Genomic DNA, 12,285 nt, shown 5'->3' on the forward strand with positions numbered 1-12,285 from the left:
GACTAACCTTCAAACTATGTACGTTAGTAAGACAATTTAAATAGATTAATGTCGAAATTTTCCATTGTTAATTGTGGCTGTCCAGTGTTTGTCACAAGATGGCGCCAAACGGTAATCTTTGTTGGCACGGAGGGATTTTAAACATACAAGTAGTACCGGCTATGCGTTATTACTTTGGAGCGGTGATTACTTGAATAGAACGAACCTGCAAATGTCTCAACTGACCAATCAGAATCAAGCATTCCAAAGAGCCGTGTAATAAGGCTGTGTAACCTCTATACCTATGACCACTTCTGTGTTGCTCTGGCACTTTGCACTCAAAAATATTACATAAGACATGGTAGCATGGTCTGAACACATAGTCCTGATCCAAACTAACACATAAACATACTGTGTTAGTTATGATAGAAGTGGCTTATCAGTACAATAACACAACAAAGACAACCCAGCAGGCACCGGATGTCAATATAACGTCAGGTTGACGTTAGACATTGGAAAATCCATAGATATGTATAGATACCCAATAGGACTGCTCTAAGCACGTAGATGCGTCCACCATCTTGACCTCTTTCACCATACTATAGATGTTTTTCCTCAAATCCGGAAGTCACGTCTGACTCTTAACCTGAAGAATGCTTCGCATTTCTGGTCTCCGGTGTTTCTAGTCAAATTAGCGTATATTCTGAGCTGTTAATCTAGTGTTAAACCTATTAAAATGTTTTTAAAAAGCACATGGCTCTATAGCGCCATCACTTTACAATGTTGCAATGACCGTCATTTGTCAGTGCCTCACCCCTCAAAGTTTAATGAGTGTGTAAATGACACGAAGCTGCCGACGTTAGCTACATTACAAACAGATGGACGCTATTTGAATGGGTTCCTATGAAGACCGGAACAAAAGAGCATCCAATCTGGCGTTAGAATTCGTAATGTCAGCGCACATTGTTTACTCAGAAAAAAGGTCTATATATAGAGTGGTTTCACAATGCATCTTCAATCGGCCATATTGGCGGCACTGGATGTAAACAATGCCACAGAACTGAATGAAACTTGTATACTTTGTCGACTATTGCTGCTAAAAATGGTCAATTATTGTCATGTTTTGGGCTGTACTAATTGGTTGGACCGGGAAAAAACATCTGGAGTAGCCTATAGACTGCCGAAAGTTATAACAAGTCAAGGAGAAGAGTGCAAAAAAAAACTGTCTGAGGAGCAAAGGCGTTTGTGGTTGGCCAAACTGAACCAGGATTTTCCAGAGCAAGAATCTTGACAACATTTGTGTTTGTTCTTATCATTTCCACTCAGGTAGGTAGTTAGGTAGGTTAAAGATTAGGCTAATATCATAATTAATACTGCTTGTACCTATCTTTACCACCTCTTAACTTTAGTTTGTCAAGTCCTTCTCTATATGATTTAGCAGCTTCCACACGTTTTTCTGTGGTTTAGACAGCATAAATTAGCAGAACAACATATTCAGTAGTACATTAACAGTGCAGTCAATGCTGTTGTTTACATCTGAGTATCTCCTATATGGCCGTGTAACCTCTATACCTATTCATGACCACTTCCGTGTTGCTATGGCACTTTGCACTCAAAAATATTATAAAAGACATGGTAGCATGGTCTAAGCACATAGTCCTGATCCTAACTAAGACATAAACATACAGTGTTAGTTATGAGAGAAGTGGCTTATCAGTACAATAACACAACAAAGACAACCCAGCAGGCACCGGACGTCAATATAACGTCAGGTTGACGTTAGACATTGGAAAATTGAGTTGGCGTCAGTATTTGATGGCAATTTGATGTTGACTTAGCAATGCACAACCTAAAATCAACAAAAAAATCAACGTCAGTTGACAGGACATTAATTTAACATTGACAATAGACACTGAATTGACATTGAATTTTGGTCACCCAACGTCGCAACCAAAATTGAACCAAATATGCCCGCTGGCAATGAAGAAGAAATACCTTTTAATGATATTCAAAACCATGTAAGGAAACACCTTTTCAAAATATTGAAGTCTAAAATGATCAAACAAAAACTATAAACCATTTTTCCCCAAAAAAGAGCAAGTAGTTGTCCTTGTTTATATCTCTTCAAACTAGCACTGCTGGTAAGCGATAACAGCTCACTCTGGACTTTAGTTTATGACAGTGATATTGGTGTCATTACCAAGCAGTGTGATCAGAGTTTCTCCTCCCTCAGACACACAGTGACAGAGCACGCGAGAAGCCAGCAAAGATGGTCCTGTAGCACTTTGCAAAATACATTTACTTGCTGAAGAAGGGAGATCGCTATTACAATCATGTCACGGTATCACAAAGCAGCCATCGATGGCTACTTGGATCTTTTGAAAGAAGCCACAAGGAAAGATCTGAACGCCCCGGACGAGGATGGCATGACACCCACTCTCTGGGCAGCTTACCACGGACACATCGAAGCTCTGCAGCTCATATGTAGTAGAGGGTGAGCACAGAAAACTCTGTACAAAACTTACGTTATTGTTTCTATGTTTAAAATCTATAAGAATAATAATCATTTTAGTTTAAGTCAATGCTATTCAAAAATGTTTAACAATGGTTGTCACCTTGCTTTGTATAAAGATGTACTTAAGAGGGACAAAAATAGCACTTTAAAGTCCAACTATTTGCATTAAGTGCCAATAAATATTAGCATTTACTTCACACTAAATAATATCCATGTTAAGTATGCTAAAGTTCTTTTTAATTACGGGGATATAATACATTACAACAGATTCTCCGGATTAAACTAGTTTTATGACCTTTGGGCGATTCCCTTTGGGCGAGTCTTTTTTACTTGTGTGCTTTATGAGTCAGTAATCACTCTTGTCTATGGCAAACTCACAGATCATAAATATTGCTACCATTTAAAATGGATGTCATTATTAAAATACCACTGAAACAGTCAGAGTTTCTCTCTGGGCAGCTGTGTGTCCTCCACTGACTTTCTTTCTCGCATGAATTGCTGTGTGCACCATTTGTAACGTTCCCAGAGCTCATGCCAAGAGTTTAATCAGCCAAATTAGTTATGCAAATCTGGAACAATAGGCCTCTTCTTCCTTCCACAGTTTATCATGCGTAGAGTTTATTTATTCTGTGCAGCATTGGGGTTGATCACACTCATGATATAGAGCACTGATCTATGTCTCATAGATGTGCTCAATGTCAATTTAGACAGGGATGTTTCTTGTCATGGATGCTTAGGGGTAGTCTGAAAGTTATGTTTCTCTTAAAAAGAAAATTAGGCTTACTTTTCACCACCCATGTTTGTTTGCAGCTTGTGTGCCTCATCCACCTATCAACAGATGGTGTTTCTAAAGATAAGCTCTTGTAGATATTGTAATCAATCAGAGATTTTATGGGTGCACCTCTGGACTTTTATTTTACAGCAGGTTACATATTAACTGTTTTAGGCATGATATGAATTATGTGGAAATACTGTATGTGAGAGTGGAATTTTAATTGCTGCTGAGGACAAATGAGGCACCAAAGTGTCAAAGACTAGTTACTTTTAAATTGTAGTGTCCATTTCATGCTCATTTACACATTCATCATTTTACTTGGCTCTTCTAGAATAAATTTACATGATTTAAAGGAGTAGTTCACTTCTCACCCCCTTCTATGGTGCCCCCGAGTTTGAACTTCCAAAATGCCGCTTCAAAGGACTCTAAACGATCACAGCCAAGGAAGAAGGGTCCTATCTAGCAAACTGATTGGTTATTTTCTAAAAACATATACAATTTATGTACTTTTTGCAGTTTAAGTAACATTTGTAACATTTTGGAAGTTCAAACTCGGGGGCACCATAGAAATCCATAGTTTTCCTCAAAAAACATAATTTCCTTACGACTGAAAAAAGAAAGACATGAACATCTTGGATGAAAAGGGTGTGAGTACATCAAATGGAAATTTATGTTCTGAAAGTGAACTACTCCTTTAAAGTCCATGATCTGTACAGTTCTGAAGCCCTCTTTGAACCCTAAATGTTCTGTTTCAGTTCTGTCTCTTTAAAGTTCTTCTGAAAAGCCAGCCTGTTGTGATTGGTCAACTTCTTAGTGCCGCTTGCGATTGCGGTCAATCTGTTTTCAGCTCCTGAGGCTTCATGAGCAGCTGTAAACAGTATTTTATCTATGATATGGCGTCAATATTGCAGACCAGTTTAGACCAGAGTCTGATAATAAGAGCGTCTTTTCAACATAGCAAAATAATTTACCCAACTGTTCTTTGAGGGCAGGCCAAAGCAGCCAGTAGGTGGCCATTATGGCAATGTGTATTTGTAGTCATAGAAGTAATCTCAGGACTACAAATAAGGCAGTTCAGGAAAGTGTTTTCTGTGTTTACTCCTATTGATCTTTGCAGATAGTTTACATGCCCAAACAGCTGTATTGCATATTAATAGAAAGGTCAAAAATATCTTAATTTGTGCTCGGAAGATGAATGAAGGACTTATGGGTTTGGAATGACATGAGGGTGAGTAATTAATGACAGCATTTTAATTTTTGGGTAAACTGTGCAGACCAAGAAGGATAACTATAGCTTTATTAGAGTCCACAGCAATGGACATCCAATGGTTTACTATAAAAGTGCAGCAGTTGTCTCTTTAAAGTCAGGTAGATTCTGATTGGCTGTCAATGTTTTTGTCATTCATCAACTGGAATAAAAGTGATTCTAATCCTTTATGTTGTAGTAGTTGTGGTGTGAACCATACAATTTTTATAGTTATAGTTGCCATTATAGTTATCATCATTGGTATGAACAGGCCTTAATTCCCTTATTAAATTACAAACACTAAATATTTATAATACTATCGTGTTGTGGAAGAGATCCAGAGCCTTGCTGAATGCTTTGTAAAAACTAGGTTGTCCTGCGTTGCAGTGTCGAGATCAGCTCATTTGAGTCCAGACCAAGACCTGAGCAGATTGAGTCAGAGTCAAGATAGTGACCAGAAGAGGGTTGTAGGATTACAAATTTAAGAAATGTTGATCATATGTTCTGACATAGCTTCACGGGAAAATCTAAAGTGAAGTATATTCTATTTAGCTTCTAAAGGTACAGATGATGACATTCTAAGAAGATCAAATCAGGCAGCCCAGGTGTCTGAGACATTAACCTTTTGTTCTCAAGCTACAGCGATGCCTTTGTCTCTATGATAATGTGAAGGTATGGGCAATACTGTCAGACTGATTGGATTAGCACCTATGCCTATGAATGACACTGTTATGATAATGAGATCAGGGCTGGGGAACTCTGGTAACGGGCTGATTCCTGTACTGCATTTGCATGCTTTGTTTAGATTGACTCCACCTCTATGTAATCTTCCCCCTGGAAATGTATTTAAACTGTATTGTATCTGACATTAGTCAGACGACTTTTGATGACTGCAGCGAACGAACAGCTAGGATCTCAATAAAGAGAAACTTCTGCTTCAAGATATCCAAAACGTCTCCTGGTCTCTGAGAAAAGTTCACAACAGTTTTGGTGCCCTGTGACCCGGATAGAGTTCCAGCTTCTTCACCTGAATCCAGATTGAAACAGCAAGCTCAACAGAAGATCTGCTTTCAAGACTGCATCTTTTGGAATCCAGAGCGAAACTTCCAGCTGAACAAAGATTTCCACGAATCTTCCTTTACAACCAAGGGTTGGTGAGTGCTACTCTATTCAAAAGAACCGCTAAAGACCAGTACATATAGTTATCCTCTGCGCCGTCAGAGAAGAGTTAACAGACAGCTGTAGGGTTTAGTTAACTAAGTTATCCTCTAAAGGTGTTCTTTTAGAGATGAAAAGTTACCCTCTGTTAATTCAGGGAAGTTTAGCATTACGTGCTAAAGTTGTTTATCCTCTGTTCACTCAGGGAAGATTAACATTACGTGTTAATATTTGTTATCCTCTGTTTATTCAGGGAAGGTTAACTACAGCTATTACAGTTTAGTTAACTAAGTTACCCTCTAAAGTTGTTCTTTTAGAGAAGAGTTGTTTATCCTCTGTTCACCCAGGGAAGTTTAGCATTACGTGCTAATATCTGTTATCCTCTGTTTTAAGCAGGGAAGTTTAGCCATAAAATGCTAAAATTTGTTATCCTTTGTTTTGGCAGAGAAGTTTAGCATTAAGTGCTAGTAGTTTGTGTTGTCCTCTGTTAATTCAGGGAAGGTTAACAATAGTTGATCTGTGTTAACAAGCGTATCCTCTGTTGATCAGAGAAGTTTTAGTGTTGTGATTGCGTGGTAGCAAGGAAACTCGCAAAATGGTTAGAAAGAATGCTAGGCTAATTCCAACCACAGAGAAAGGTGGACTAGCTACGCCATTATGGACAGACGATGAGTTTAAATCATTGTTAGGAGAGCATATGGACTCAATAGTGACTGAGTCAGTAAAATTTGATTTGACAAAGAAATTTGGTATTGATCCAGATAAAGTTTGGTCAATTGAAGAATGCAAAAAGGTACTCGGAACATGTATCCGAAAGAAAAACCTAAAAGGCATTATCTGCTGCCACAGAGAATTTACACTAGCGTTAGCACAAGAACAGGCTCAGTGTATCACTAAGTTGAAAGAACAAAACCAACAGCTGCACACTAGATTGTCCCGTTTCACTAAAAAGGTGGGCTATAACCAGGCTTCAACCAAAAGTGATTCAAAAGACCAACAGTCAGATGAAAGCTATCCTGACTTACAGTCTTCATGTAGACCAGAAGACAGTGGCAATACTGTAACAATGGAGAAAGATGCAGTGAATTCAGTGAAGGTATGTGGTGCTAGGAGAAGAACTCAGGGAATTGAGAGAATTGAAGGTATTTCTCCAAACTCTTCTGTTGTCTCAGTACAAATGGTTGCCAAAGCGCTAAGACCTAAAGACATAGAGAGATTGTCCCAGAGCTTACCTTCAGCACGCACACATTTTTCAGAATTTAGAAGAACATTGAACAGCAAAATGCGTCTTTATGACATGTCGTTAGCAGAAGTCACACAGCTGATGTCACAAATTCTAACTGAATCTGAATTCAACAGTTTTGAGTCTGCTGTTACTTCTGAACTGCAACATGCCAATAAAGGCGATTTGAGAGAAGGTGTTTTAAAAATTCTAAAGAATATCATAGGACCCAAAACAGACTGGTCCAGAATCACTAACTGTGTGCAAAAGAAGGATGAAACTGTAAGTGAGTACACTGAAAGATTTTGTCAGTCAGCTGCAGCATACAGTGGAATAGCTGACACTCCAGAGAAGGTGCTAGATGATAAAGGACCACTAGCTCGTACATGGTTTGATGGCCTTTTAATTGAATATAGAAATGCACTGCCTTTCTTAGATCTCACATGGTCCAATAGAACCCTGCAAAGCAACTTGGACAGGTTAGCTATTTGGGAAAGAAACTCTGATGTTAAAGCCAGAGTAAAGATTGCAGCAGCTTCCTTTAAGTTGAAAACAGAGAACCGACAGGAAAGTAAATGTCCTAAGAGAGAGGGTAGTTGTCATTACTGCGGTAAACCTGGACACTTGATGAAAGAATGCAGGAAAAACAAAAAATACGTAAAAGAAATGAACAATGTAAATCAGCTTTTACACAGTCTGCTAGCAATGCTAAAACAGCACCTCCCCACTACACCAAACTCACTGGGCAGCTTGCTGAGGGGCTAACTGCTAAGGCTGTGAATTCTTATTACCCCAGTAATCTACAACAAAGATGAAAGACTCTTTGTTAACAGAACAAAGGGAAGTTGAATATCACTCCCCCAAAACTTGGGGACACTTGGTTAAGAACACTCAGCCATACCAGAATATTTTATTCAGTAACCCATCCTCTGTTATGATGTCTACCAGGACTGATGTTTAATTAGAGGACTGAAATGTAGTGATTGCATTGTTTTGGAAATACATGTATTTTTGTTCTGCATTAGGAACTTATGTCTCACACTATACAGTGTGCACAACACTTAAAGGGACAGATTAGGACACACAAACCAGTGAGGAGCCCAGGAAAGAACCGAAGTGCAATAAGCCTCGGGGGCCAATCCTGCGGTGAACATTTCCTCATAGGTTTTTCCCCTTTAGTACTTTCAATCCCCACCTCACCGGTCTATTAGGTGTCAAATTAAGATTAGGTTAAGAAGAAAAAAAAACACTATACGATCACTAGAATTTTAATGTATTAAATAAAACCACTATACGATCAACAGAAGTCTAAAAATGTCTATGCATGAATACTGCTGGTCTGCTGTTTCTTTGTTTTCTTTTGTTTCAGGTGTGTATGCCAAGTCATCTTCATAAGAGAAACCCTGGTGTGAAGCATCACTTCAGACATCCATGAACAAGCTTCATGAGGACAAAGAGTCATCTGAGTGAATCTACGTGGGAAACTGACTACAGAAAACAGACAGCTTCACAGCTATTCAGGCGCCATAGACTTCAAGACTTCCACTCTTACGCTACATGATTTTCTGTGACATCATGTAGTTTGTACGACATTTCACCATCCCTTGTCGTATGTGTCAACAGTTATGGTTCTGAAAAGAACTATTACACCTACGTAAATCTAGGACAAGACACAGAATAATGTTATATGTGCCTGTAACTTTTACAAGTTACATGACTGCAAGATGGGGCTTATGTTAACCAACATAGGCTACAGAATGGACTTATGGATGTTTAAATTTGTTTTATGTGAGAGTTATTAGAACTCTCAAAGAGGGGATTGTAGGATTACAAATTTAAGAAATGTTGATCATATGTTCTGACATAGCTTCACGGGAAAATCTAAAGTGAAGTATATTCTATTTAGCTTCTAAAGGTACAGATGATGACATTCTAAGAAGATCAAATCAGGCAGCCCAGGTGTCTGAGACATTAACCTTTTGTTCTCAAGCTACAGCGATGCCTTTGTCTCTATGATAATGTGAAGGTATGGGCAATACTGTCAGACTGATTGGATTAGCACCTATGCCTATGAATGACACTGTTATGATAATGAGATCAGGGCTGGGGAACTCTGGTAACGGGCTGATTCCTGTACTGCATTTGCATGCTTTGTTTAGATTGACTCCACCTCTATGTAATCTTCCCCCTGGAAATGTATTTAAACTGTATTGTATCTGACATTAGTCAGACGAATTTTGATGACTGCAGCGAACGAACAGCTAGGATCTCAATAAAGAGAAACTTCTGCTTCAAGATATCCAAAACGTCTCCTGGTCTCTGAGAAAAGTTCACAACAGTTTCAAGTCCAATTCAGACTCGTAAAATTACAATTCCAATTCAGTTCAGTATAAAAGTGATTTTGAGGGATGAACGAAGCCTGGTTTCGGTGGATTGTATGTGTAAGTCAGCACACGTGACAAGACAAAAGCATGAGAATATGGACTTGGACTGATATGGACTTAGTCTAGTTTCAAGTAGCTTAAGTGATTGTGAAGGCATTTTTAGTTGGTTTTTAGGTTGGTCTGTTTAACATGTAAAACCAAACCATTTTTTGTTCCTACCCTGATCAAGTTCCAACCTTCAGATCCTAGTTAGTTGGTTCAGATGTGTTTGATCAGAGTTGGAGCTAAACTCTGCATGAAGGTAGATCTCCAGGAACAGGGTTTGGCAGCCCTGCCTTAAAGGATTAGTTCACTTCCAGAATAAAAAATTCCTGACAATTTACCCCCATTTTATCCAAGATAATTTTTCTTCACTCAAAAAGAAATGAAGGTTTTTGAGGAAAATATTTCATTTGTTTCTCTATATAGTGGACTTCAAAGTGGATCAGTGGGTTGAAGGTCAAAATTGCAGTTTCAAAAGGCTCTACACGATCCCAGACAAGGAATAACAGTCTTGTCTAGCGAAACAATCGGTCATTTTCTAAAAAAAATACTAATTTATATACTTTTTATCCACAAATGCTCATCTTGCACTAGCTCTGCAATGCACTTCTGCAACTTCATGCACTGCGTATATTGGAAAGGTCATGCATGGTTAGTTCTTTTTCTATGTACTCCAGTTCAAAAAGGTAGGGTAGGGTAAAAAACTCATTGACAAAAACGACAAAATTTTAAGAAAATTTAAGAAAATGACCAGTTATTTTGCTAGATAAGACCCTTATTCCTCGGCTAAGATCTTGTAGGACCCTTTGAAGCTGCATTGAAATTGCAATATAGACCTTTAACCTGTTGGCCACCATTGAGGTCCACTATATGGAGAAAAATCCTGGAATGTTTTCCTCAGAAACCTTCATCAGAAAGAAATTAATGTCCTGGATGGCATTGTGGTGAGTAAAGTATCAGAAAGTTTTTGTTCTGGAAGTGAAATAATCCCTTAATCCTAAAAATGACTAATAATAGTAGTAATGCAAGTAGCACTAGGGAGTCGACCAATCTATACATTAACTGCTTGTTCATTTGTGTTTATGTCTTGTAGGGGGGATCCAAACAAAAGTGACATCTGGGGGAACACACCTTTGCATCACGCCTCTGCAAACGGTCACATGCAGATTGTCAGCTTTTTGGTGAACTTCGGAGCCAACCTCTTTGCTCTGGACAATGACTTCCACACTCCCATGGATGTGGCTGCCTCTCGAGACCACATGGACTGCGTCCGCTTCCTGGACACCTCTGCCGCCCAACAGACAGGCCAGAACGCCAAAAGGGTGGCGCGCCTAAAAGACCAGGCCACCAAAGATGCCGAGCGTAGGGTGAAGCAGTGCGAACGTGTCAAGAAGAGACATCAGAATAAGATGGACAAGATGTACCAAAGTGGCTCAATCTCGGAAGGAAGTTCCCTTTCCAGCTCGGGCACCTTGAGCAGCATAAACGGAGATCAGTTCTCCAAACTCATTGCAGCAGACGCCAACGGATCGATCTCAACGACAATCAAGGGAACCCTCCAGCGCAAATTTGGGAAGAAAGACAAAGGGACAGTGAGTAGACAAGGGGACGGTAATGTCATTTTCGTCAAACAAGACACCGGCTCGCAAGAGAAACCTGGTATTGCTGACGTCTTCAATGAGCAGGATGAAATTCAGGAAGATGATGAGGATGCAGAGAGAGATTCAGACGACGAGGGAGCTGGTCAGGTCAAGTCTATTTTCGAAAGACCTGGTTTGGGAAAAATGGTGTTCCGAAGGAACTTCTCCATGGAAATGGGCATGGACCCTGAAGACCTCCCCAGTGGCAATACAGAAGACCTAGGGTACCTCATCCGTCAAGAGTTGTTTGAAACAGTGGACGAAGGTGTGGAGGGTTTGGACGAGGATTCAGAGCTTCCGTGGAATGAAGAGGAGATCGGTCTGGATGAGGAAGAAGACACCTCACACTTGGATTCGTTCTTGGCATCGATCGGCCTGTTGGACTATGGTCCCGTGTTCACCCGTGAGCACTTGGATCTTGACGCTCTGATGCTCTGCTCAGACGACGATCTCAAGGGCATCCGCATCCAGCTTGGGCCGCGCAAGAAGATTCTGGAAGCATCGACTCACAGGAAAGCTGTGCTGAAGCAGCCTGGCGTTATGAAGGACACGTTCCTTTAATAACATGAACCGTTCACTCCTGCTATACACAAACATTTACAGTTTCTGTCAAATGACACTCCTTTGCCATCATGTAGTTCTTGTTTCATAGCTCACTTTCTGTGATTTGAATGATTGTATGAAGTAATACAGCTGTTAAACATGTCCTTATTGTACTAAAGTAAGTTTAATCAATTTAATTAATTTTTCAGAATCAACCATTTTTTTTTCCAAGAACATGTTGATTGTTTTCATCTTTGAAATAAAAGCTGTAAATCTCTAAAAAATTGATGCCATTCATGTTTAGAGATCATATGTGTGTGTCTATCTATCTATCTATCTATCTATCTATCTATCTATCTATCTATCTATCTATCTATCTATCTATCTATCTATCTATCTATCTATCTATCTATCTATCTATCTATCTATCTATCTATCTATCAATCAATCATTTTGTTAGAGTGGTTAGTTAGTTAGTTGTATCTCAGACAAATAGCTGTCCTATCCTAACAAACCATACATCAATGGAAAGCCTGCAGCTTTCAGATGTTGTATAAAGCTCAATTTCAAAAACTGACCCTTATGACTGATTTTGTGATTCTGTTTTCATCAAAGTTAGTTTTTTAAGCAGTTTACTTGTATAAAAATAACTCAAGGCAGTTTAAACAATATACTGTATTTTATTTGTCAACTTATGTTCTGCTATTCTTTTTATTAGCTAACGTTCAACTATTTTTGAATTTTTTGGATCAATCATCAAAGCTCAGTAAATATTGGTCAC

At 39.1% G+C, this 12,285-nt stretch overlaps 1 protein-coding gene across 1 annotated transcript; it reads left to right on the forward strand.

Moving 5' to 3' along the window:
- Window positions 1–2,219: 2,219 nt before the first annotated feature.
- Window positions 2,220–11,788, forward strand: LOC141325356 (ankyrin repeat and SAM domain-containing protein 4B-like). Its single transcript, XM_073833972.1, has 2 exons — window positions 2,220–2,473; window positions 10,415–11,788. Exons 1-2 carry the CDS (start codon window positions 2,313–2,315, stop codon window positions 11,520–11,522), a joined length of 1,269 nt encoding a protein of 422 aa, XP_073690073.1. The 5' UTR covers window positions 2,220–2,312; the 3' UTR covers window positions 11,523–11,788.
- Window positions 11,789–12,285: the final 497 nt, after the last annotated feature.

Source organism: Garra rufa, chromosome 1 (genome assembly GCF_049309525.1).
Source record: "Garra rufa chromosome 1, GarRuf1.0, whole genome shotgun sequence".
Taxonomy (NCBI): Eukaryota; Metazoa; Chordata; class Actinopteri; order Cypriniformes; family Cyprinidae; genus Garra; species Garra rufa.

Excerpts from the sequence above, each read along its gene's own strand:
- LOC141325356 (XM_073833972.1), top strand. The coding sequence starts at position 2,313 with ATGTCACGGTATCACAAAGCAGCCATCGATGGCTACTTGGATCTTTTG. Across the intron at positions 2,474-10,414 it reads CAGCTCATATGTAGTAGAGG|GGGGGATCCAAACAAAAGTG; the intron begins GTGAGCACAGAA and ends TATGTCTTGTAG.